Source organism: Nestor notabilis, unplaced genomic scaffold (assembly GCF_000696875.1).
Source record: "Nestor notabilis isolate BGI_N333 unplaced genomic scaffold, ASM69687v1 scaffold2629, whole genome shotgun sequence".
In the NCBI taxonomy this organism is placed as follows: Eukaryota; Metazoa; Chordata; class Aves; order Psittaciformes; family Psittacidae; genus Nestor; species Nestor notabilis.
This window is the reverse complement of record NW_009943068.1, coordinates 70,053-97,612: the sequence shown is the minus strand read 5'-3', so window position 1 is coordinate 97,612 and position 27,560 is coordinate 70,053. Positions and strand designations below refer to the sequence as shown.

General features: G+C 38.4%; 1 protein-coding gene across 1 annotated transcript in view; it reads right to left on the bottom strand.

The window, feature by feature from the left end:
• Window positions 1-14,705: 14,705 nt before the first annotated feature.
• Window positions 14,706-27,560, bottom strand: part of LOC104411308 (neurexin-3-beta-like) — a gene marked incomplete at its 3' end in the record, with an annotated part of 37,824 nt that continues 24,969 nt past the window's right edge. The window contains exons 4-5 of the mRNA XM_010021697.1: window positions 21,182-21,271; window positions 14,706-15,013 (exon numbers count right to left, since the gene is read on the bottom strand). Of these exons, the coding sequence (XP_010019999.1) occupies window positions 14,706-15,013; window positions 21,182-21,271 (398 nt within the window). The remainder of the gene's footprint in view (window positions 15,014-21,181; window positions 21,272-27,560) is intronic.

Here is a 27,560-nt window from a genome sequence, read left to right as displayed (position 1 = left end):
GCAATGTGACAAGTTAATAAGGAGAATGTTTTCCTCTGCCTAAACCGAGTTAATTTAGAGCTAGTTTGGACATTGCTTCACTGTTGTCCACACCCACCTGTCTTTCCTTGACAGAAAAAAAATAAGAAAAAAATTAAGCCACCTACTGTCTCTGTCGATGAGAACAGCTTGCACTTGTTAACAAGCGACACAAAGTACCGCCAAGGAATGCAAATGGGTACACATAATTTTGCATGTCAGAAGGGGCCATTGCTGAGGTAATACTGTTAAGATCATCTGACTATTCAACAACCTTTTCTTAAATATATGATTTAGGGGTGTCCTGATGCAATGAAAACTTGGTTAATTATATCCTTCTCCTGCATGTTTTTGCTTGTTGCTTCACGGCCACGTTGCCAACTACTGCTGATTCAGCTACACATTATTAAACAATAATTAGGTGCTAACCTACAATTAGCTGTATTTCTGTGATGAAAAAACCAATCCTTACATACAGTTTGTAAGGTGCTTCAGAAAGAAATTTTGTTAATGCCTGTTTTCATTACTATCAGCATGCCCACAGTGCTCCAGCATGTGCCACATGGTCCATCCCAGAGACTGAAGCCTTCAGTTGAGGCATTTGAAATCCACCCATTTACCTTACTACAGAACAAACAATCACAGCTTTATATAGCAAGATTTGGCTGAAGGGATTGCTTTACACAACGCTCTCTACTTGGAATTATGTCAAAGGTATCAACTGAATTGCAAGTTTCCCCAAATTACACACATTTAGGAAAGCAAATTCTGTGTCTAGAACTAGGGATGGCTAAACTCCTGCATACATTCTGATGCCAAAGAAGGTCAATCAAGTTAAAATTGGCTTTCTGATGCTGCCATGCAGGTTGCAGCCCAAACTTCACTGCTCTCTGCAAATGAAAACCAAGCCAGATGCGTTAAAATAGAGATGAAACGGCACCTGGAACGACATGGCCTGGTTAAATGAGCAATCACTACAAGCAGTGACCAGAAAAAGCAGTCCCACTACAGACACCATACCACAGTTATAGGACAGTTCACAATTAACTTCTCCATATTTCTTCCAGGATCTATGTTCAAATTCCAGTAGCAAGAGATTCAGTGATGTGAATTTTCTGTTGAAGCATTGCTTGGTGTTACCAGAAGGAACAGCCATTTTCACAAATACAGCTTCCCTCCTATTATTCTATAGTTTTTAGAATGGGCTACCAGATTTTCTTGCATGAAGCTTTTCAGTCAAGAAAGGTTGTTTCTAGGAACAGGCAGCATGGCCATTCATGGTCACTGATATTTTTGACAATTTTGAAGACAAAACTCATATGGTTTTTACTGTCATTTTTATATGCACATGTCAAAAAAGTCAGAAAACTTTATTTTCCAGACCACACATTTTCATGCAAGTAAAATTGAAAAAATAATCCACGAGTGACAAAAAATAATTAAACAAAATAAGTTATTAATTCAGTTCCACTTTTGCAAAATAAAAACCAGCCCTCCCTTTTTGGCAGAAAGTACATATCTTTTTCTTTTAAAAGGTCTTCCTGGACAGCAAAAGGGAAGAAAAATGACAGGGGTCTGGACTATTTTTTTATTAGAAGTCTTTGTCTTCTACAGATGAGTTTGCACAAGACTGCCAAATAATGCCGTGACTTGCTGTCCTGGGTTCAGCTACAGCAGTCATTTTTTCTCCTTCTTAGTAGCTGGTGCAGTGCTGTGGTTTTGACTTTCAGTCTTGGAACAACGCTGATAACACCGATGTTTTTAGTTGTTGCTAAGTAATGTTTACTCTGACCAAGGACTTTCTCAGTCTCATGCTTTGCCAGAGAGGAGGGGAAGCCAGGAGGAAGCAGAGACAGGACACCTGACCCAAACTGGCCAAAGGGCTATTCCATACCACAGCACGTCATGCCCAGTATAGAAGCTGGGGGGAGTTACCCGGAAGGCCCAGATCGCTGCTCGGGTCGGGCTGGGTATCGGTCGGCGGGTGATGAGCGGTTGTGTCCTTTTCCCTTGTTATTCCTCTTATCATTATTATTGGTAGCAGCAGTGGTTTGTATTATACCTCAGTTACTGGAGAGCTGTTATCTCAACCCGTGGGAGTTACTTTCCTTCGATTCTCCTCCCCATCCCTCTGGGAGTGGGGGGAGGAAGGAAAAGGGGGGGAGTAAGCGAGCGGCTGCGTGGTTCCAAGTTGCCGGCTGGGCTTAAACCACGACACTTGCAATATGATGAAGTTATGATTTAGCTATAATTTAAAAATCCATGTAATTATACACTAAAAGTTATTAGTTATATAAATAAAATATACTGATAGTAGGAGAGGATTTCTGGCTCAAAGAAATATAATTAACAAGTGGATTTCTGATTTCTAGGTAAAATACATAAGTATTTTAAGTTAATAATTCACTGTTTCTCCCCACATCCTTAGTCTGAATTTATGGACCACGGCAGTAGGTGGGCGTCTGAGCTGAAAAGCTCTCAGATACCAAGGAAATTCATGGGATAGATACTGCAAATGTAACTTGCCAGATGGAGCCTAGCTGTACCTATGGATAATAGTAATGACTCCTCTTGTCTTCTCTGTAATGTCCTATTGGAAAAAATGGGGTACAACATTGCCTAACCACTGTCATTTTTCATTGCCACCACGGAAGTTGCCTGTCAGCTTTAGAAGGGAGGAACAGCTAACAACAGAAAAAAAGTTAAAAAAAAACAAATCCCAAAATCCTTCTGACCTTCAGCTACTGCTGTCATTAAATCAGGCTTGAATAGAAGAAAAACAGTCAGTAAATTCAAAGTGACCAAACGTGACAGCAGAGGGATAGCCAGCTTGTGCCATTACGTTTCTCTTCCTCTAGAATGATCTTTGCTCTTGTAAACTGTTACCTACATCCTCTGCCATGCTCAATCTGCAGCTCTCTTGGGAAAAGTGATGATATTGCCCTCCTTTCACCCTATCTCTCCCCTGCCAGCAGAAGCCTTGATGCCATTTAACTTTCTGTTTCTCTGTCTGCCTTTGACACATAGCATCCATCACTACAATAGTAAGCAGGAGAGCATAAATCCCTGCCAAGAGCTTCAGCAGAAGAGCTTCCTATGCCCCACTAAAGAAAACCTGCCTTTGTGGAAGTGAGAGGGCAATTTAGACTCAGAATCTGATCTTGAGACCTAGCTGGAACTGTGCATTAAACCATTATAAAAGGAGCAAGGCACAGACTGCAGGGCTGCAACTCACTCCAGTTGCTACATCATTTCCTAAGGCCAAAGCGAACATTGCAGATCCTAGTCCTCAGGAATCCACAGCTGGGCTTTTGCCTTCCTTTCCAGTTCTTGCCAAGCTTCTTGCACCCTTTCCTCCAGGAATCACATGAAGCAGAAACTAACACCATTCCCAAGACTTCAGTTAAGAAAGGGCAAAGCAAACAACTTGCAAGCATCAAGCATTAGCCGAGAGGCAGCCAGAGAGACACCAACAGCAGATTTTAAGTGGTCTTTGCTTCTTGCCAGGGCAACAAATGCTACAGCCAAGCAAGCAATTTCTCGGCTGTGCTTGAGTCCATAAACAGAAGGACAATGTGTAATTAGCCATCTGAGCACCAAAGAATTATTCATCTTCAGACAAGTAACAATACCTCACAACTGGTCAGATGTGGGGGTGGAGGAAGTCCTCTACAGGAGAGGGCCCCACTGCAGTAGTTATTTCTGAGGCATATACACAACACACGACCCTCCTTCTTCCTCCCATCTACCTATCCTTTCCAGCCTGGTACTCTTATTTGCTAGAGTCTATACGTCTAGAAGCTGAAATCCTACTGGATGGCTGATCCACAGCCGCTGCACATAGCTCTTAGAGAGCAGGGCCAGCTGCCCTCCTGGCTCTGGAGCAAGCCTGTAAGTTCTGCTGCATAGATGCTCCTCTGGCACTGTTACTGCTGAATGCCTTCAGGGACTCCAGAGGAGCAGTCTGTATATTCTGAACTGCCTGGTGTATCTACATTTCTAAATTTCATTGTCACAAATTGCTAAATCTCGAGACGAGACAAACAGGTGACAGCAGCAGTCACCTGAACAACTATTGCTCACAAGAGTAAGATCAACTTCAGTTCACTACACAAGTCTGAAGTGTAAATGGCAATGCAGCAAGAAGACTACTTAAGTAGTAAATGTAAACTGGGAGACATATATGGGACTAACATGAGTGGAGGAGTTGCATGCATCAGGTGCACAGAATCAGTTCTAGCTTGCTTTTCTATGGATATCTCTAATGTCTACCACTATCTCACCAAAACAAGACTATATTTAGGGAAATGAGTGGTCACACTTGTTAGAACAGCCAAACGCTGAAATAAGAAGAGTGACAACATGACCCTTAATACCAAACAATATTAATTTATTAGAGGTACTCCTTTCTGTATTCCTCTTCTCAAAGGGACAACAAAATAAGCTGTGACTTCTTAATTACTGTATCTTTAAGTCTTTTTTTTCTTAAGCTTCTGAGGAAACAAGCAAATGGAATCCATTCCTACTCACTCATAAAACAGCCTCCTACTTAAATCTAAGTCATACTCATCTAAAGCATCCATTTCTAGTTTTACCACAGCACAAACTAAATTTTCTACTTTATGCTGTACCCATCTGTAGGATCAAACTGCAACTACAAGATCATAGTACCACTATGAAAGACCTAGGCCAAGGAACAAGTAGGAGGGAAAGGAATATAACACCTTGTAAAGTATTACCCATACTACCACAATAGTGCCTGTAAGCTTTGCTGTGAGACAGACCAAGGACCAGTGTATCCTTATTTTACTATTCAGGGAAAGTAAAAGGCCATTTAGGAAGGAGGTTTGTTGACAGCTGCTGAGTGAATTGAGTAGGGCTTAGGAAACAGTAGCTCCTGGTACAGGACCTGTATTCAGCCTGTTACAGCCTCTTGGTTTTCTAGCTAAAATGCTGAAACCCCAAAAGCAGCTTGACGGCTCACCTCCTGCAAAATGCCACTTGCTGTGGCCTACCCCATTCATCTTCTTGCCATCAAATCTGCTCTCACCTCTCACTTCCTGCTGTGTCAGTACATTAAGTTCTTCTAACATGAGGAAAATATATTAAAGGAATAATAATAATACTGATAACAATAGTCTAAGAAATACATATTTCTTTCTCCATATTTCCCCTCGTTCGATTAGTCTCTCAGCAAGAGCAGCATTAATCACTGAGGCAACCGATAAAAGATAAAGACCAATTTGAATTTTGCTGTGTAGTACTGAGTGTGCATGTGTATGCTTAGGCAGCAGGGAGAGAGGCTGCAGGATAGATAATCTGTCATTTTGTATATGTATGCTGCTGGAGTCAGTCAGGAATGGTTCTCCATTGTTACCACATATTAAAATCATTCATGTCCTTATACTTTCATCGGAGGTCATCTTTCAGGAACAAAAAGGACATTATGACCAAGTTAAATTCAAGTTATTTGTACAAATCTCTGTGTATGTCTTGGACACTGAGGCAATTGCCTGGACATTAGAACACAAAATACAGTAGTTTTTCTCCTTACCTGACCTCACTATTTTTACACTAAGAATGAGTTTTCCTGCTCTGAAACAGCTACTGTTGCAAGTGAAAGAGGTGCTTTTTAGATGATCTTACAAGTGAGTGAGAGTCCAGCTCTGCCTGACTTTGAACTGCTGTGGAAGAAGCCATGGATCCTCAGATCCCACTGCCAGCAGCCCTACCGAACTAAGTCCTTGCCTGCTTAGCAAAAAAACAGACTTAAGCCTTATACCCAGAGAAGATGCAGTGCGGAACAAAACAAGAGATTAAAAAGTAGAAGAGCTGTTACTGAGCTATATGGGTACAAGTTTCTCTCCAAACCTTTGTCTATCCAAAAAAAGAGTTGCTAGAACCATCAGCCTACCACCTCTAGCCATGTCATTCTCCATGAGAATCTTAAATCCACATGACTCTAAATCTTGCTGTTTCCTTCCCATATCTCTACGAGATAGATTCATCTTGTCCTCTGGAATTTAGTTCCTTATCTGCGCCTCAGTGTTGATCCTTTCTTTATCCACATTCATACATTTAGGCATTAGAGCATTTCTAACATTTCCAGCACTGGTTCATGCCACCTAATAAACTACTGGTATTCCCCAGAAATGTTCTTACCCACAAATCAATTTCCTTAGCATACCCAATCTAAGACACATCAAAATAGGCAATACAGTAACAGTGGAAAACTCTCAGAGCAATTATTAGAGAAGATGGTCCCTTCATGAGTCATTGTAAAGGTGAAAAGCCAACAGAAGAAATTTTCTCCAAAAGCACACTATAAGAAAGAAGGGGAGCATTTGTACCTATACAATTCCAAGAGAACTGAAATCCAATCCCTCACCTCTTCAGCTTTATTTTTCTGTTGAAATTTTGTGGGGAAAAAATCTTATCTTTCAGAATATAATAGAAGTAATTTCACAATCAAAATTAACAACATCCCACCTACTTACATGCCACCTAAGGGAGGAAAGAAAGGATTAGTGGTTGTATAGCCTGTCTTGCTAATCACTACTTTTACGAGCTGTACCGTGACAGACACATCTTGCAAATCAGTGACAACTCATCCCACAGATGAAAAAGAAACTAGCAGAAATCCTTCTGTTCCTGCTAGTTAACACCACCATCATTCCATAGAAACCTCAAGGCATTAATTAGATGGTTTCAGAAAGTGGTTCTGTCACAACAGCATGGAAGTGTTTCTAATTTCTGTGCATTCATAGAAATGCGAGCTAGGAAAGGTAAGAGGTACATTCCCACCTCTCAGCCAGTCTTGTAAAAAAACCAATCAAACAATATGGAACTATGTGCTCTGGAAGTATTCTGGTAATATCTGCAGCTTCTAAGCACTTCCCTGAAGTATATAAATAGCAAGCAGAACAGGTACACTGTAACAAAATGTGAGCCAATCCTCCAACTATATTTGAGCTATAACCATTGATTCTTCTTCATTTATTTCTAAGCAGTTGCTTTTGCAGAACTGGACTTTGTCATATATTGCCACAGCACAACTCTTCTAGAACAACACGCTTGTCCGATTCTTTCATTCGGTTTGTGGTGAAATGTATGGTCAACTATAGTAGCTTTAGTTCCTGAGTACTGTATTAATCAGATTTTGAACATAATCTTCCACGTGATTTTCAAGAATCCCTTTTGGCAGGGCAAATGACGTGTCTAAATACACAAAGGGATACTGTGCCCTGAAAAGAAAAGTACATATGGTGCTATTAAGAGTACTTTCCGAGAAATGTATGCCTGCCTGGCTGTCTGAAGAAGGTAAGTATCAGTTTACTATAGCTATTCTTATAGCTTCTTATCCTTTTATTATAGAAAAGGGCATGCTTTTTGGTCAACTAAAAGGAAGCAAATATTTCATTAAGTTCTTGATCAAGATTAAAAAAAAATAAATCAGAGAAAATCTAAAAAAGTGCTGAAATTCTAGAAAAGTGCTAGACCAGCCCCACCTCCCCCCTCATATGCTGGGCCAAATCTTCATTTCCAAAATTCACAGTAGAACAGAACTGGGTATACATGTCAAAAACACCAGCTGAGACTTTGCTGCAAGTCCCAAATGATTGTTCAGATCTGCAGATTAAAGGCAATGTAAACTCAACCCTTGCATAACTGAATCAGTTAATTCAGGCCTTCTGTAAACTGTTAGATGGAAGAAATTAAAAGTCAGTGTGGGTCCCAGCAGAACACACGAGGAGTGGCTGAAGTGACTACTTGACAATGCTACTACATAAAAGCAGGTTATCCAAACACTGAGTGTAAGCTATATTTTGAGAAATCATACTATGTGCCAACTTGTGGCACTAAAGTTTGCCACACACATTCAATCAAATCCCCCCAAGAGTCACGAAAGAGTAGTCTCCATGTGGAGTTGACAATGGTTACTAAGTCAAATATCACCGGCGATAATGTTAACAAATGACAGCATACACTAGCATATGCATGAACTGTTTTACAAATACAGTGTTCTTTATTACTGTAATTGTGCTTAGCAGAAATAGAAGGCTGAGCTTATTTCCATCATCAGTACTTGACAGCACTTGGGAGCATAAGGTGTAAAAATAATATTACAGTAAAATCACATTCTCTTTTTGGAAAAGTACTGAACTCTGGGTTCACTATGGCACTTCCAGAAGTGCAGCATATCTGTCTTCTTCAGAAAGTAAATGAAATAATGAAAATATAGGACTATATTTTAGATTAGATAAGCTTTACAGGTAATCTGAGTATCCTAAACACTATACCAAAAGATATAATTTAAACACACCACAAAGCTCTCTTATCTAATACCCAGTTAAAAGTTGAAGAATATTTTAATCCTCTCCCATACAGAACATTATCATATCATATACATGTTTCTGGCTAGGTAGCTACTACAATATACACCAAACATTCTGTATTTCAGTGTGCGCTAAATCTATTTCTATACTACATGCTTGTGAAGTATTTAGAGGTCATCTGGTATTACTGAATTAATCAGTCTGTAACCCATGTGAACAGTAGCTTGCACGAAAACTGTCTATCCTACATTTGGATTCTTGCTTCCAAATTCTGCTTTATTTCTTTGCCCAAACCATATTAGCATTTAATTATCACAGAAGAGATGTGACTGTGAAGAAGTAAATGCCATTCTGTGAACTTCACTGCAGCCATGCAACTTTATCATCATCTCACTCAACAGGACTGTAGCGCAGCAGAAAGGATTCCACTCTGAAAAATAGTACAGGTTGGGGGCTTTGGTCTTTTTAAGAAAAAATAGTTAAGGAAGAAGCAGAAAAGGAAGGACGAGAGCCAGACTGTGTGATTCTCAGAGGTACCAATGGGCCAGTGAAGTCAGTCTTTAAGGTAGAGACTCATCAAAAGCTCCTTTTTCATTAGAACTTTGCAGTCTTGGGATGAAAATGTCACTAGTGACTTATAAGAAGCAAAACCTAAATTAAAGGCCATTTCTTTCTCCCTCAAATTATTATCTATGAGCATAAAAGAAAGTACCTAGGCAAGACTAAGGGAGAGACAATTTTATTTGTCTTAGCTGACAGTGAAAGTCTAATTAGACTGACAAATCTTCTGTGCTATTTCCCTTTGTGATATACACTGTAAGAAAGGATTTAGCCTGGAGCTGCATGTAATGGAAAGACACTAATCAAGATTATTGGACCCTCAATAGAAAACACAGTTAGAAGGCTGGAAAGCCTAATGGTTAAAGTAAAAGGTTGAGAACCTTATTCTGAGCTGTGCCAACGGACTGGACTCTCCATATGGATAATGGGTAGATCCCCTTTTTCATTTTTTAGAAAGAACATTCTGCATATTATATATCATACGCTGTCATTCTATGACTCTAAGATCATTGTTGAAAACATCCACAAATAATTTATTCTCATCACCTCCAAGCTACAATTTGAACAGTTTAGCAAGTGTCATTATCCTCATCTCAGGAAGCCAGGGCATGCTCTGGATACACAGCAGAGCACACAGTTTCTGGTTCCTCATGGAGAGCATAACCAGAAGTCAATCTGTCCTCCAAGAGAAAGAAAACTATGATTTTGGTCTCAGGACCCTAGCCATCTATGTCATAAGGCAGACATAGTAGGGGCATGTCCTAGGTCAGTAGGCCCTAGCGTCTTCAGAAGCTTATCTGGAACAGTTTTCCTTAAGGACCCATGCACCAGCTGGAATCATATCTTGGTTTTGCTGAACTGAACATGTTTTGAAAGAAAGGTGTGTATCACCATGCATGTTTTTCTAGATTAGCTCTACTCAGTAATTAACTTCAAAGACATCTTTACACAAATCACTTGAAAACTGGATGACCCAGCTGTGAACTGGACAGAATGGGCCACATGAGAGCACATGGAGAGTCTCCTAAAAAACTCTGAGCTGCAACTCACTCAATAAATTCTGAGCATATAAGCAGCTGACATGGAAGCAGAAGCCAAGAGAATGTCACTTTAACTCATTTTCACTGAAGTCTCCCAAACCCAGAAATCCCTGAATACTTCACTAATAACTGAAGCTGTGCTTTAAATCAAGCACAGGGACACATGGGATTCCAGGACCTTTAACAAGTGCTAATGAAGTAACCCTGCGAGAAACATGGCAGCCTTGCAAGAATGTGATGTGGCACAGCACAGTGACTTTCACCTAATAGCTGCCTGCACAGCATGCTACTGCACCACATACAAAAGCTAACAACTTGTCTTTGAGGCTTTTGTAGGGTAATGTGGCAAAGCAGAAGTCCTAGAGAATATATTATTATCACAGGAGAGCCTGGTGTGTCAGGGCCCCGAGACAAGCACCAGGAATTTAGTACAATGCATGTAACTTCTGAACAGAGCGTTAAATCCAGAACAAAACCATACGTGAGAAAGTTAGATCAGTGTTTCTTCCCAGGGGCAGCAGAGCACAAGCACCATTTGCAACTTACTGAAACAAACACGATCAAAATTCCTTTTTCTCCCTTATTTTCAGTTAACAGAAAAAAGTCAGCTGTTGTGTCATGGTTTAAGCCCAGCCGGTAATTCAGAACTACGCAGCCGTTTGCTCACCCCTTTTCCTCCCCATCTCTGGGTGGGATGGAGAGGACAATCAAAAGACATCTTGTTATCCTCCTTCAAGGCCTCTCTGAATGATATTTGATTCACAGAAATGTTCATACCAGTATAGCATACAGTCGTACACCTCAACTGTTTCTCACTCAAATCCTTCCTATCCTCCACTGATCTAAGTTTCACTGTCTTGAAGAAATGTTATTATAAATTTTAAAACAAAATTAAGTTACAGACATTTTAAATGCTAATACCATTGCCACTGGGTATTTCCAGTAATATTTTTCTGTCAATTCCCTTTGTCTCATTTTTTTTGTCTGAGACTGTATGTTTGGGATCTTCACAAGTTGAAAAGTGTATCATTGGTCTGTGAATATACTGTGTATTTTTAAAGCGCTGAATTTCCCCAGCTGTTTTAGTCTAACTGTGCTCTAAAATGAGTACTTCTGGCAGTACTCATACTACCTAATTGCAAGTGGTTACAAACAAATGAAATCTTTGCTTTTAGCATGCTTTTCTGTACTTCCTTAACAAGTGATGTGTAAATCTAAATACTACTGAAATTCCCCTGGATTTTGTATCATTTTGGGATTACAGACTTGATAATCTGCACAAGCTTTATATGCATTTCAAAAAAGAGATGTTTTAGTTAATTACGTATGATGATGAGTAATACAAACAGCACAAATACTTCTAATACAGTACGACCAACACTTCTTTATCCTAATTCTTGCTGTTTTGTATTAGATGCTTTACTTTTATTTGTATCATGATTGGTATTTCTACAATGGGCCAGAACCCTTCTGTGCTAAGTAGTGTAAACTTGAAGAATAAAAAGTGCATTTTGAGTTCAAGGAGTCTTCAGTCCAAGCATAAACATTTTTCTGTACCCATGTGTGGTATCCAAGATCTCACACATGGATACAGAAAAAAATGGATAATTAAACAATAAATGTGCCAATATTGAATGACTTGATAAACAGCTGTCTTAGACCATCATTAGCCTCACCTCTGACAACTTCTTGACATGAGTCGTGATAAAAGAAACATTTCAATGGGACTGGAAAAATAATCTGCTGTTGCTTTTTGGATAGTACCAGGAAGCAGAAAGATTCTTATGATCAAATCTAAGAAGTGAGAAAAAAAGTGCTTGAATCATGCTGATCAGAATGGGAAGAAAAGAGGCTAAACTGTGAATGGTCTTGAAAGTGAAGAAAACTTGTTTATTTCTGAGCAGAAGAAGAGAAGAGAAGAGAAAGCTGGAGCAAGGTAATAACTAACTGTACTTGTACTGTTCATAGCCTTAGGTAGCTATATTTTATGTTCCCCAAAGAACAAACTTGTTCTATTAGATTTTTCCACCACTTAGATCTAAAATCATAAGCAGGCTTGACAATGGTGATGTTGAACACAAGCGAGATAAAATAACCATTAGGCATCAGAAAACCACAGCTGGAGACACTGCCTGAACAGAAAAAGACAACCCCTTCTTACTTTCTCCGCACAAATAATACAACTTAAGCTGACAGCATCAAATTCTACCAAGAGTAAGGAAGAAAGGCAAGCCATCTGTGCTGCCACAGCAACAAAATGGCCTGATATTAAAATGCAGAAAGTTGTAATGGAGGTACATATTGACCTTTATCTTTCTTTCAGTGGGCAGCACAAAGTGTCAAAGAGTTATTGCTTTAATATCAACTGAGATGAGGCCATTTGTTGTGGTGCATGTGTATCCAGGAAATCACTGCTCTTAACCATGTTTTTAGAAGCACTTTGACACTTTATTAAATCTCCCTGATGCTCTTTCAGCACACAGTGGTCTCTACAGGCTGAGTGAACTGCCATGTAGGCTAGACAGGAAGCTTTCTGGAGGAGTTCCTCTTCAAGTAAGTCAAGGTCATTTCCAGTTTGACCCAGCCCACAAAAGTCCAGTGCTACTTTCTGCTACACTGCTATAGCTAAACACAGATCTGCTGCCTTTATAAATTATAGAAAATCTCCAATAAACTAAGAGCAGGACTAGGACCACAGACTTTATTCTTCTGGAGATGTAACCATACAAAGACTTGCTCTAAAATTAGAGCTAGCCACTGAGGAAAAGGAACTGTAATTCTTTCAAAGTTTATGACAAACAGTGACCAAACCTGGGGTAATTTCCCCTCACTTAGCTGAGACTTTATAAATCACCTGTTTGGTATTTGAGGTTCAATTAATCCCAGTCCTGCTGCCAAATAGATTTACAGAGTACCAAAGAGGGCAGTGTTAAACCTTGGCTTGGAATTAACTACCCCAATAGTTGTAAATTCTACTGCAGCCAGAGGTACTGCACGGAATGGCTGTGGTTGGAAGGGACCTTTGGAGGTCAGCTGGTCCAACCCCCATCCCTGTCCAAGCAGGGTCACCCAAAGATGGTTGCCCAGGACCATGTGCGGATGGCTTTTGAATATTTACAAGCATGGACACTCCACAACCTCTGTGGGCAACCTGTGCCAGTGCTCCATCACCCCCATAGTAAAAACCTGTTTCCTGACATTTAGATGGAAACTTCTGTGCTGCAGTTTGTGTCTCTTGCCTCTGGTCCTGTCTCTGGCATTGTCTCTGTCAATCTTTACATCCTCCCTTAAGTATTTATACACATTAATAAAATCCCCCCTGAGCCTTCTCTTCTCCAAGCTGAACAGTTCCAGGTGTCTCAGCCTTTTCTTACAGGAGAGATGCTTCAGTCCCTTAACCATCTCAGAAGCCCTGTGCTAGACTCTCTCCAGTAGCTCACTCTCTTTTGTACTGAGAAGCTCAGAACTAGACAAAATATTCCAGGTGTATAGTCCAGGCATGACCCCTTACATGATTAAGAGGATGATTTTTGTGTTTTCTTACCCTAAGTCACCAGGACTAAATAAAAAATGAAGAAAATAGTCATATATATAAAAATACAATCAATAACCGATTAAACCTTCTGAAGCAGTTAGAAAGCAAGCATGCAACTTGTATGATTACAGGTTTTAAAATCCTTGATTTTGTTAAGATCTTCTGTTCCAGGCAGCAGAAATTGTTTCAGGGAAGCAGATGAAATAATTTATTTTTTTCTCCAACTAGACAACAATATACCTTTCTCTGGAGGTTTAATAAAGGCACACAGATCAATAACCATTTCCAGTGTCTCAGCTAGTGTATGCTGGTGTCAATGAAAGTATGTAAATTTCTACAGGTTGAGGTTCTGATGTAACTAACGATTTTAAAACAAATGTTTCACCCTAGTTGATAACATGATAGTACGCCACTGAAATAAGCAATTTTAAAAATCTGATCCACTGCTTAGATTGGTTATTTACATGATTCTTTGCACCGACAAAGAGAGCCAGTTGAAGGTGTTTATTTCTAGTCAGTACCATATTCTGTCTGCTACACAAGTGATTCAAAAATCACTGCATTTTTAGGACTTTAAACACTACATTAGCACAATTAAGCCAGAACATTTGAAATTCATTTTTTTTGTAGAAATGTTTTTTATCAAAGACATTGGATCTGCTCTATGTTGGAACTTCTGCATTTTGCAAGAAACTGATCTTGATAGCGTTCTTTTAAAATTTTCTACAGGAAGGCTATAAAAGGAAGATGAAAAATGGCTCTACCTGGAAGTAATGCTCCATTGCTCTTCTCCCCATTATGAACTTTACTGTTGTAGCAGTACATACTGTTGTAATAATAAATAACTATACACCTACCCCCCATTACGTAACTCTCATAGGAATACATTTCCCCAGATATGCAAGTGCAGAAACATAGTTACAATTATGTTTTCATTCACACTGGGGCAATACTAATTACATAAATGGGGTTGCAGTACAACAGGAGCAAAATCTGTCCCCATTATCACGTACATGTGCCATAATGACTCATCCAGCTGTTTGTTCACCAACACAGGACAACATATTGTGGTGATTTACTTTATATAACATTGTTAAAATAAAGAGTTACATGAAGCATGATTCAGAGAACATGGCTCCCGTGAACTTAGAAGTGAGCAGCGAAAGAAAAGAGTAATTAAGAAGCTAAGGAAATGCAAAAGACTAATTGACTCACCTGGATGCTGGGCGGTGAACGATTTTTTCGGGTTGTAGTGGTGGCCATTGTAGTTGTGGTTTCCATGACTGTAGTAGACATTTCTGGTGGCATGGAGGTTGTGGGTGTTGTTCCCAAGATGGAAGGGACCTCCCCAACAAGTCGGACACTTCCGTTGATTTTAATGTTGGGGTTGTTCTCTGCTGCCATGTTCAGCACTTTCAAGCCATTGTAATAGAGACCGGAGAGCTGGCCTTGGAAGAGACGCCCTCTGTCCTTCCCTCCTATGGCTATTTGCGCCTGGGTGTTGAAGATCGTTAACTGTCGTCCTAGTGAAGGGGGGTGAATAACATTATTGCCAGACATTTCCTTCACTTTGCATCTTACATTGAGTCCTGGCCAGAAGTGATGGACAACAAAGAAGTAGATTCATTCTTGGTTTATGATGACTGTAGAAACAGTCTGGAAATGTACTGCCTAAAGCTCATTGATAAGGAAGATTAGCCTAAAAGCAAGAACAGCTACAACTGAACCTCATACCTCAGCATCCATTCACACATCAAAAACTCTGGAGGAGCTTTGAGTCAGTCAGAAATTTGTACCCACTCTTTTAGAGTTGGACCCATTTTAAACTACAAATAACATTCCAATATGTGGCTATTTTCTACTATCAGTTCAGATTGCAGTACCTGTTAAGCTTTAGCCCCTAAATAAACCTTCTAATTTGAATGGTCAAAGGGTGGGATTAACTCATAAAGCCACTTCTAATAGTGCAAGGGTTTTAAGGGGTGGCTTGAGGACCACATCAGAAAAAAAAAACCATGGTGATATAAGGATTGTGTAAGAATCTTAAGGCAGGATCCATAATGATCTTCCACCTGCAAGTTTTCTGTTGTGAAAGCTGATAGATCTAAACCCAAGAAACACCAAATGCAAGCTTTTGTGATGTCTCTGAAAGAGCAAAGTTTCTGAAATAGCGAGGGTAATATAGTGGTTCAGATGTTAAGTCCCATAATGCGTTATATGTGATTCCCCTCTTACAGACAGTGAAATTCAAATGTAGACAAGTTAAGTGGTTTACTCAAGATCACACCTTGAGTGTTAGGAGTGGCCTAATATCATATGTAATGAAAAATATATTTATTAAAAATAAATATAGTAACAATTGCCAATTCACCTATTTTTGTAGGATACTTAAATCACATTCAGCCTGGACTGCTCTATGGATACTGTTTATGTCCCAGGCTGCACTAAGTTGGCTATGTTAAGAAATAAATTGCTTCAGGCAGTGCAAAGGCAGTGCCTATAATTTCACTGCTCTTCAGAAAATTAGGGGCATGCCACTTAGAATCTGTTGAATCAACAGACAGTCAGACTGGGCAGAGTTCAGAAGGGTTATCAATGCAGCATCAAGTCAATCATCATTCAAATGTCTACTCTGAAGTTTGCATCATGTTCCATCCCATTCCCGCTCCCCAGTTCTCACTCACCACTTTCTCTCTCTAGTCCGCCCTGAGGGGAGGTGCAAAATGCCACCATGTAACAAAGCACAGCCTATAACCCACTGCTCATTCTTTCACAGCCAGTGGTTACAGTAGATCAAAATACGAGGGGGAGCTCACCAATTTTGGTGGTCGTCGTGACGGGTCTTGAAGTCAAGTGGTGATGCGGTGTTGCATCATCTTATGGTGACAGGATGGACCATGGGGAAGAGAATGGGGACAAGAGAAGAAATGTATCTGAAAGGAGTTCCTGTCCCCAAAGAGGGCCCTAAGTAACTAGGCAAAAGTGTATGGAAAGGTGTAACATACTGACACATGGAGGTGGGCTGCACATCCCTTGTGCTCCTCACCCACAGATTTGTAAATGAAACATGAGGACTTGATCAGGGTGGAGTAACTGCATTGATGAAGAAATGAGAAATAAAAATGGAGGGTATCCTTCCCCTGGAAAGTGTTGAAACACTTGATGCGATAGTCTGCATCTCAGGAGGTTTTAAACTTACCAGAGGCAACATAAGTCTATTAAAACATCAAGAAACATGCACTGAAGCCACGCATCCTCAGCATGTAAACAAAGCCTTTCTTCTTGTCTATGAGGAAAATAGGATCCAATAACAGTATCATCTGTCAAAATATTCAGCCCTCTCAGGCCAGCTCCTGTCTGAGCTAGAGCACATGCCACTACACACCGTAGAAGGCCAAACTCATATACCACGTCCTCGGAGTTTGCTTTTCTTTTGTCTTGTGTTTTTTAATGGACATGCTGTCAGCTCTTTACTACACCTTTTTCCCTTCTCCTCATATATTACTTCCCTCTAGCACTGTATGTCTTTCCATACTGTTCCTGCCCCTATGTACCCAGACATTTAACTACTGTTCTCTCCTTCCCACCTCACTCATGATAAAAGTGCCAAAAGGTAGAGGTGAGATGAGTAAAGAACAAGTTATTTCACTAATATTGAGATGATATCCCTGAAAATGAAGGGAAAGTATTGACTATTCAAAGCCATTCCTTTCTCCCCTTGAATCAGTGTTGTATCTTTTTTTATCTTCTACCAAAGGGAAAAGGGGTGGGTCATGATGAGAAAGGAATTTTAGCAGTTTCAGATAGATCTCTTCAAGTCATGATAGAAAAGGGATTCCCTGACTTTTAATGGAGGATCACAACTCTCCTAAGGATGTCATCTATTCTAACCCAAGCTCATAGCACAGCTTTAGACATGTCTGTCATATCTCATGTTTTACTTTCCAGAACAAGGAGTATACTGAGGCTGAAAAAGAGATCATGTCTCCATTTCTGGGTCTTCATCTGCATCTTCTAATGCTGAAAGAAAGTGTACATCAAGGAGGGGCCCCACTCCAGTAAAAAAAAGAACTTTGTGTCTTTTGGACCCTTGTTTGTTAAGTGGTCTTTCAGACGAGGATTCATGCACTGCACCATATGGTTAATACTGGAGACAGCCCTGGTACCAGAACTGTGTTTGCTAAAAGAACAATCACTTGTTGGAGCCATCTACAGTCTACATTCCTCATTCTTCACTCTATGATAGTGTACAGGCACATAAGTAAAGACAACAGGGAAATGCATGTGAAATGAGAGAAGACTCTTGAGTGAATACACAATTCTGCCACCATAGGTCTCTTCTAATCATTCTTTTGATGATACGATTCTGAAGCCCTTACTTACCCTAAGTAAAATTTATTTGGCCACTGAATTTTATTGAGTGACTGTTTACATTAGTAAATTCTACTAGGTATGTAAGGGTTGCAGAATTCCAGTCCTTCTTTTCCACAGAGAACTCTTCCTACTGCTATTTTAGTGTCATATGAAAGAAAAATTATGAGCCTACTTTAAGTTTCTGAGGTGTTTTGTAAGTATTCTGAATAACTCAAGCTCTCGGTTTTTTGTTTGCTCTCTCAGTGACTTCTTCATTTCGAAAACTGTATAACAATCAAAAATACTACAGAGAAATCTTAGCGAAGTGTAAGTTTTCCATAACTCTAAGAGAGATTTTTGGGCTGATTTTGCAAATCCTAATTCATGCTAACAGGTTCTGCTTCAAAAGTACAGTCACTTACATCAACAAGACTTCACATATACGTAAGAGAGATTTGAAGAATTAAGGACTTCCAGGATCAGTCCTTTTAATCAGATGCTTCTGGGTCTTTATTAGTTCATCCAGTTGCAGAACTGGCAACATCTGTGCCTTAGCATAATTTAAGTATGACTACTTAATTGAACAATTTAGGACTAATACTTATTTTTTTTTTTTTTTTTTACTCACATACATAATCTCAGAGAAGTTAAAAGTGTTTAAAGTTTTGCTTATTACCAGGGCTCCTAAAAATACTTTAAACCATTTTATGAAAATAAAAAATTACAGGAACTGAACCCCAAAACCAGTAATGACGCCACTTCAGAAAGATGATGTGTTATATTTTTTTCCCAAGAATGAATTATTTCATTATTATAAATAATGTAACAGTGGTACCAAAGGAATATCAAATCTATGGAATTCAAAAATGTCAAAAAGTGTTTCATTTTACCTCGCTCAAGCCAAGAGCTCATATGGGCAAGACAGCTATTCTATATGCTGTCGCTTTGATAAATCTATCTATTCCTTCATCCATCAGTTCATCCTGTTCCATTTTTATAGCAAGCTACCCTTTTACTCATCATCTTTATAAAGTCTGCTGACAGAAGGTTTCCATGTTACATGAATTGTTGGATTGATGACCAGATGGATGAGCAGGCTGGTGAACAGCTAGGTAAATTATTCATTTTATCATTTTTTAATTTGAGTAGTACCTAAGTTTCTCAAAATGTCTATCTACTTTGGAATGAATGAACAAAGTGATACCGTCTTGGGTGTTACACTGCACGATGTCATTCTCTAACACAAAGTGTGAAAACTGAATTTCCTTTCACTTTCGCAAAAACATGTCTCTACTCTTCAAGCCTAAAAACATCTAATGCTTTGAGAGTGTCTGGACACTCAAATATTGTCTTTTTTAGACCCTACTGCATGTGTGATTGTCTTTTAACAAAGCATCAATAACCACAAAAGGTAGACTTCAGTTCAAAACTTCAGGTTGGCTTACAAATGAAAGTGCCTTAGCATGCTCATAAGCTCAAACTTGAAGAAGCAATGACATAAACTAAAAGACTTGGTGGAAAAACAAAAAGGGAAAAAAAACCAACAACCACCAACCCCATAACCAAAACAAAACACAAGAAAAGAAAGGTGAGTTTCTCAAGCACATGAACTGCATCAAGGAATTAGACATGCATCTGTTCTAACAAAACTGAGGCAATCGTGTTTAGTGTTAAACGGACTTTAGCAATTCAAACTTACCAAAATTATCTTCTTTTTAGTGTTAAGCTTTATTTATTTATTTTAGTTTGATCTTGTAAATTAACAGGGCAACCCACTGAGACTCAATAAGCATTTTCTGTATACCTTTGTCCTAAAATTTACCTATAATTTAGCTGAATTAACTATTCCATAAAACCCTGGTGGTAAAAAAAAAATAAATGTTTTAGTTACACAAATATTTTTGTCTTTCACAAATATTTTAGCTACAGTTGCAAACACTATATTTTTGTAGACCAAACCTGAAAAGTGGGCAACACTGTCAGGTCGCGCAGAAGTCAATGGGAAGTGAGCGTGCACAAGGCTTTGCAGGATCAAACCCTTCATTTAAAAATATTTTGACTATACTTAGCCACATCCTTTGTGATCTAATTCATCCTGGTTAAATCAATCTGTTAATTCAGCTGAGACAGAAGTTTGAAACAGAACATGAATTATACTTTTTTAATTCTACAAAACATTGGTTTTTCCTCTTGGAAAATTTGGCAACAATCATAGTCTACATCATCACAGAAAATGCAAGATCTGAGTTCAAAGGTCACCCCCTTTTATCAGAAGTACTTTCTTAAGAGGAAACAAGAGAAGACTGTGTTCTGCTTTTTCTAGACTTCAAGGCAAGGAGTCAGTTACAGTGATTTTTTTTTTTTTTTTTTTAATACCGTATTTATTATAGAGCAAGAAGACCTTGCTGGCTTAAGCACCACTGTATTCAGTTACCTTCAACAGGCTTTGGAATAGGCTCTACAGCCAAGAATTTTTTTTCCCTTTCCAAATTCCTGATAAAAAAACATTACTGTTCTGACACAAGTCCTGTTTTAACAGGTCAGGAGTATATGCAGAACTCTCACTCAAGCCAGCTGGACTTGTGCATGTTAACAAGTCTTTTTACTGATCTGAGGCTAATTACTCCAGGCAAACCCACAAAATTAAGTAGCACTGCCTGAGATTAAGTTAGGGAATAATTTGACCCATGATTTAAGACAAATGTGTCATGAGAGTTGAAATTGTACTCCACACATAGCATAAAAGTGACAGAACAATCATCTTTCTCTGTCTCCTTCAATGTAGTTTAAATGAAAATGTTAAAAAATGTTTTCTTTACAACATTTTTTAAAATCAATTAGTTATCTTAATACAATTAGGAAATACATAGCCATAGTGGCTAATCAGACTAATGAGAAAAAAAAAATAAAACTTACAGGAAGTGGTTTAACAGGTAGGTTTGAATATGTTTAAGAAAACTTTGATAATAAAGATATAAATGTAGTTTAAAACCAAATAAAAACAGGAAAATCATGCAGTGGTTAAATTGCCATAATACATGTAGTTGCTCTTCACTCTGTTTTGGTGGTTTGTTTTTTTGTTGGAAAATTTTTGTTTGTTTGTCATTACTATTATAGCAAGCTTAGAATTTTGTCCCTTTAACTGCATTTTAATAGCAATGTATTATAGCATGATTTATCAACATATGGCAGGTGGAAGCTGACACAAATTATAATGAAAATTAAAACAGTCATTTACGCAGCAGGCGATTATCATTTAAGAAACATTTATTTGCAGGCTTTAAAAATGAGGGTTTAGAATCAAATGGGTTTAAAATGAAAGTTTTAATGACTGTTACCTTTTTCCTGCAGCCACTCCTCTACGGGCCGGTTATATTTGAAGGGAATTTTCTGTTTTACCATTTGGAACCGTTCACTATCAGTGTTGCCTTTAAAGTTTAAAAAACAGCTTAAAAACAATCTGAAAAGTCAATGAAATAGTTAAAACATCCTAGATATTTTGGTTTTTTTATGACCTTATTTAGCTATAAATAAATAAGTGCACCTGTGTGTACATAAGTATTTGAAAAGAGAGAGATTTATCTTTAGTAAAGTGGAGAATAGTTATACATCCAATTGCCTGAGGTTCTGGAAGGTCGAAGAAGTTAAATCCTATGGAGAAGATATCTCAGACTGTCCTCAGAGTATTAGTTTATCCAAATTGCTTAGAAGGTGTGTGTAATTTGTCTGAAATATGACACCTTAAGTGAACTCAGTGCCATATGTTAAAACATTTTGATCAGACTCTAGATGTAACTGCACAAGACATGGCACAATTTGTCAGGCACACAAACACACAATTAGTAGTACTTTGATCAATCTTCTTGCAGTAGTAAAAGACAGGTATTAGGACTAGAAACCCAGTAAACAGAAAAAAAGAAACGAAGAAATAAGAAATCAATGCTGAAAGGATGCAATAGAAGTAGATTAAAAAGTTAAGAGTAGGAAGATAGGAAAAAAGGGAAGTAAAATTTAAAAGGAGGAAAAGAGCTAAGGACACATGAAGGCTTGTGTCCAGTTACCAGAGATTTGGGCCTGTTGCCAGAATAAAATGGATGCTTAGAAACTAACTTAAATGAAAGCAGAAATAATTCCTCAAGATGTAAATTCTGGCAAGTGCAGTTCTATTGTTCTGTGTTGATTGATAACAGAATTACCCAGTAAAGCATGTTTTGAAGCAAAGCTCTTATAACTTGCACAGTACAGAAAGGAATAGGATTCACACAAACTCTTAGTTCAGATTCCCTGGGTACTGAAAAATTGTATTGGTCAGAAGGGTCGGGCTAACTGCCAGTAGAAAGGAGCAGCTCAGTTTGATGGTGTTAGTACTAAGAGTAAACAATTTGTAGGTATCATCTTCTGTATGTAAGTCTGGTTGCAAGGGAAACAACAATTTGGATTTGGGTTAGTATCTCCAACTCTAATAATGAACATTTAGGAGCCTTGCTGATTATTTGGGGCAAACAGTAAAACACCAAAACACTGAAGAGCAGCTTTACTGGCCTTATGCCTTATCACCTTCCTGGAAAGTCATCTACTTTTTTCCTTCCATTTAACAGATCCATTGTGGGAAACTGCTATTCTCCATCGTAGAAAGATCTACTTTACCACTAGCTGACACACACTGATGTACCAGTTTCTCTGTCCCGTCTCAGATGCCTGCCATGTACAATTCGTTACTTGGATAAACTAGCAGGAAAAGATAAATTACTAGAGCCACACTCGGTCAGTCATTTATCAAACAATATTAAACAATGTACCGTAGTGGCTTGGAGTCACTCACAGACATTATGTTACCTCTAAGTACATTCCCTACTTTCATAATTCATATCAGCACCAACAAAAAGTACCAATAGTCAGTTCTGTACTTCTATGAATACAGATTCTTAAATATAAAATTTGAGTCATGTTCAGTGTGGGATCTGAGAAAAAAAAACCTGATAAAAAGCATCTGGGATAATATAAACATCAAAATAAAAAAGAAAAAAAAATCACCAAAAGCTAAAGAGAAAGAAATATTCACAGAATATTGATATTTTTTTTTAATCTATTTATTAATAATAAGCTAATGACTAATACAGACTGAGGTCACACAGGTCAGCTGTTTTCCCAGTTTCTTAACCTAAGGATTGGTCCCTTTCCTGCAAGATCTCACATTGTTTTAAGCTTAGGGAAAGTTTAATTTCACAGGAAAGGGAAGCAGACCTGCTAGTCTGGGGAGAAGAGAAACAAAAGTAATTAAAACAAGCTCACTACAAAAATAATTTCTTTTTTAAGATCAGTTAGCATTAGACCTTTCCTCAACACACTAAATACACACTCTCCTTCACCAAACCAGATAAATCTTGTAAATGCAGTCATATAAATTATACATCTCCTTTAGGATATTTTCGGTCTGTTGCAATGGGCTTATTTTTCTCTGCGTTAAGAAAGGGGTAGTAGGTCCTGAAAGACACTCAGGAGGTGTTTCAATGGGACTTAAGGACCTAAATTTCTCTGGGAACTCCTAAATTTTTCTGCAACCCAGACTGGTACACTTAGAGTCTACTACTATATCTGTGTTGCACATGATACAGAAGGATACGGTTTTCGTAGAAATGGAGTTTTTTCCCCACTTTATAGAGTATGTTCTGAGTAAGGACTTCTTGCAATAAGTGCATTGAAATCTTGATGTTGATGGGCAAGAACATTTTCTGTAACACCAAAGAAATTCTATAGCACACTTTACTCAGAACAAAAACTCCACTGGCTTCATTCGGTATGTACATAATCAACCTTTTACTGCTGGCAACGAGATCTTTTTCAGAATAAAGAATGACCCTCAGTTCACAGGAACACAAGAGTCAGCCAATGGCTGGCATAGACTGCTTCTTCATCTATGTGGAGTTCTGACTGTAAAAAGATAAAAATTAAGTGGATTGAAATTTCTCATAAGGAGGACATCAGACAAAAACAGGCCAGCAAGACTGAGGTACAAAGGAAATAGGACAATAAAAGAAGACACGACAGGGAAAAATGGGTTTCTTATAACACAGTCCTAGACCTTCAAGAAATCCAGAAATGACAACTATTCCCCACCACATATTTAAAGACTTTTTTTTTTTAATCCAGTTTAATTTAATTTTATTAGTATTGTTATTATTAGGCAGATATATTCATCAAGATTAAAATATGTATAAAAAAATCATACCTTTAAAGGCTATGAAAAAATGAAGGACATTAGAAAATTCAAATAAGTTTAAACTGCAGCATTAGTACCTGAACTATTCATTTTTGTTTCATTTTTAAATTTTATTTCAGACATTAGTAAGAATGATTTATAAAAACATGTGCATGAGAATGTGTTCGTCGAAATGCGCAGTTACAACATTGAGTTAAAGAACAAGTTTCCATTATTAAGCACTTGGATAGTCATTAAATACCAATAAACCCACACAATTATTAAATTAATATTGATTTTGAGTTGAGCTTTAAAAAAATAAACAGCGTTTGATATGAGAGTTCAAAAAGGAAATATCATGGTTTGCAACACGAAGTAACGAAAAGTTCAATATGAAGTAACCTCATCAGACCTCTGACAGGTAAGCCATGTGTGATTAAGGCAGATTTTTGTCCATCTTCATACACAGTAACAATACTTTTATGACCTCAGTGCAATGCCTTTCTAGAGCTGAATGGTACACATGTTCAAACAACCCCTTCACACAACTAATCTAGATTCCCCCCCTTTTCTTCTCTTTCAGTTCAGCTCTGGCTGTACTTCAGAAAAGAATACACAGGATAAAGACAGACATTTAAATTTATTTTAGAAAATATGCTTAATCCTATAGTTCTTTTTCATTCAGAATCAATGGGGGTCTGAAAGGTCTGCAGGATATAATGTGTTATAGTAAAATTGTGTGGATAAGTTTTGCTACTTGTGATTTACTAAATATTTTTCCTCCTATAGGTTCTAGCTGCTTATATGACATGAATACCAATAGGAACTGCTCATTTAAAACAACCTTCCTCCTTTTTCCTTCTTCTGTATAGTAAGTAAGTTCCTGTATATCAATATGACATGATCTCCTTCGCGACTTAGCTTCTTCTAACAAACTGCGCCTCTGAAATGCCTATTTTTTGATCCTTTATCACTCAAAATTCTAAAGCACAGCCAAATCCAGCTCTGTGAAGACTGGAATAAAACAAGTCTTTTATTCCATTTATTTTTTTATTCCATTTAGTACATGCAATTGAGAGAAATCTTGCTGCATCTCTTAAGTTTTCCAACAAGAATCCAGTCTCTTACAATTTCAAGGATTTTAATGGTAACATTTAAAATTTTCTGGATCCTTAAATCTTGTTTAACCTGAATATTCAAAATATTTCAAATATCACAGACATTCCTGCGAACTAAATATTTTGGAGATGTATCTGGAAGAAGAACTCTATTTTTTTTATCCCTCTTTCCCCAAAGAGAACCTGGCACCTTAGTCGTAAACATCAGAATCTGCCGGTTAAATATGATAGGCTGCCAGCCTTCTGGGTTTTCTCTTTTTCTGGAGCCCTCTGTATCCCTGCTCCACAGCCTGTACAGATTAATCGATCTAATTCACTTATAGCTTTAGCTCCTGATAATCTTTCATTAAGATCAAACTAAAATGGGGAAAAAAAATCAAAAGAATTTGCTTGTGCTATTCACAGGAAATGCCTTTGACACAGTGCAACAGTCCAGGGGGAGGCAGTTTAAATTTGCTCATTGGCAAAGCAGGATTTTTTTCCATAACTGTTTAAGTGGGATGGTGTTTTGCTTTTCCCCTCATGGTTCCTTTAAGTAAACAAACAACCTTTATTGCATTAAGCGTATTTCTAAACCAAAATGCATTCTTAAGCTAAAGAAAGTAAAAGAGCAATTGAAGCTCTGAAAAATGTTGCTTCTTGGCCTCGACACCAACCATGACGATTTACTGCCTCTTTGGTGTGAAAGAGAAAAGCTGAAAGGTTCCAGTGAATTGCACCAGGCAGAATGTACTTGCTTCCAGGTGGAATATTAATCCAACCTGATGTGTTGTCAAGCCTGTGAAGATGCTAAAAGGAAAACCATAAGAAAACATTCATTTGTCCTAAATTAATGCCAAAAGCTGTTTTATGATGAGACACTACAGCAGCATTTTCTTCATTGCTTAGAAGTCTCTAAAAAGAATGAGACATTTTATCTAATGAGCAGTTATTAAATGAAAGGTGATATGGTGACATAATGATTTAAGAAACCATATTGATATCAGGGCTCAAGGTTTAAACTGATTCCACCTCTCTCTTACTGAAGATGGAATTTCAGTAGAAGGGGTAGTAAGCAGCTAGTGTGTGATAGCTCAGTTCATACAGTGGCTTTAAATGCCAACTTCCACGGAGCTTTTACGGATGTCCATAATCTCACTAAGATTTACATATACTGACATCAGTATCGGAGAGGGGCATGGCAGCCTGCTACAGCCTGCAAAGTTTACCTTTGAGGAGTAAATCCTGTACTAACAGACTGACTCACTGCAATTCAGCCCCAAAACTCTTTTAGAGCTGGTCCTGTGTGCTCTGGAAAGGGAGACTTGCATACGTCATGGAGAAGCTACCATTTTCCCTAATATCTAATTGTCATGGTTCAAGCCCAGCCAGCAACCCGGAACCACGCAGCTGCTCGCTCACTCCTCCCCTTCTTCCTCCCCCCGCTCCCGCAGGGATGGGGAGGAGAATCAAAAGAATGTAACTCCCACGGGTTGAGATAACAGCTCTCCAGTAACTAAGGTATAATACAAACCACTACTGCTACCAATAATAATGATAAGAGGAATAACAAGGGAAAAGGACACAACCGCTCACCACCCGCCGACCGATACCCAGCCCGACCCGAGCAGCGATCTGGGCCTTCCGGGTAACTCCCCCCAGTTTATATACTGGGCATGACGTGCTGTGGTATGGAATACCCCTTTGGCCAGTTTGGGTCAGGTGTCCTGTCTCTGCTTCCTCCCGGCTTCCCCTCCTCCCTGGCAGAGCATGAGACTGAGAAAGTCTTTGGTAAGAGTAAACATTCCTGAGCAACAACTAAAACCATCGGTGTTATCAGCATTGTTACCAGGCTGAAAGTCAAAACCACAGCACTGCACCAGCTACTAAGAAGGAGAAAAAATGACTGCTGTAGCTGAACCCAGGACACTAATAAAGGGCACAAAAGTTTCAGAACTGATTGGCACTCATGAGGCCTCTTTAATTCTGTTTTCAGGCAGGTGCACTGAAAAACTTACAGTATACTGAATTGTCCCATTTTCACATGTCTTTAAGTGCTTTCTTTAAATACTATGCAGTACAACCATATTTTTTTCCCATTTTGTATTCAGCTAGAAAACGAAGACAAGCCTACTAGTAAAGTTCATATTTAGGACTAGAAACATTTTCCATAAATCAGGAAGGAATAACAACTGCAATCAGTTTTAGCATCAGGCATGTTTATGTATAGTTGCTTATGTTGTTGCATTACTACAAGACCATATTGTGGTTTATGTTATGTAACATAGGGAATGTTTGCATTAAAATCAAAACACATAAAAAATCTCAAGTTACAGTGGGTTTTACAAAACACGTAAGAAAGTTCAAACCTGAAACCACAAATGTGGCTTATACAGAAATGAAACAGGATGGCCATGCAAC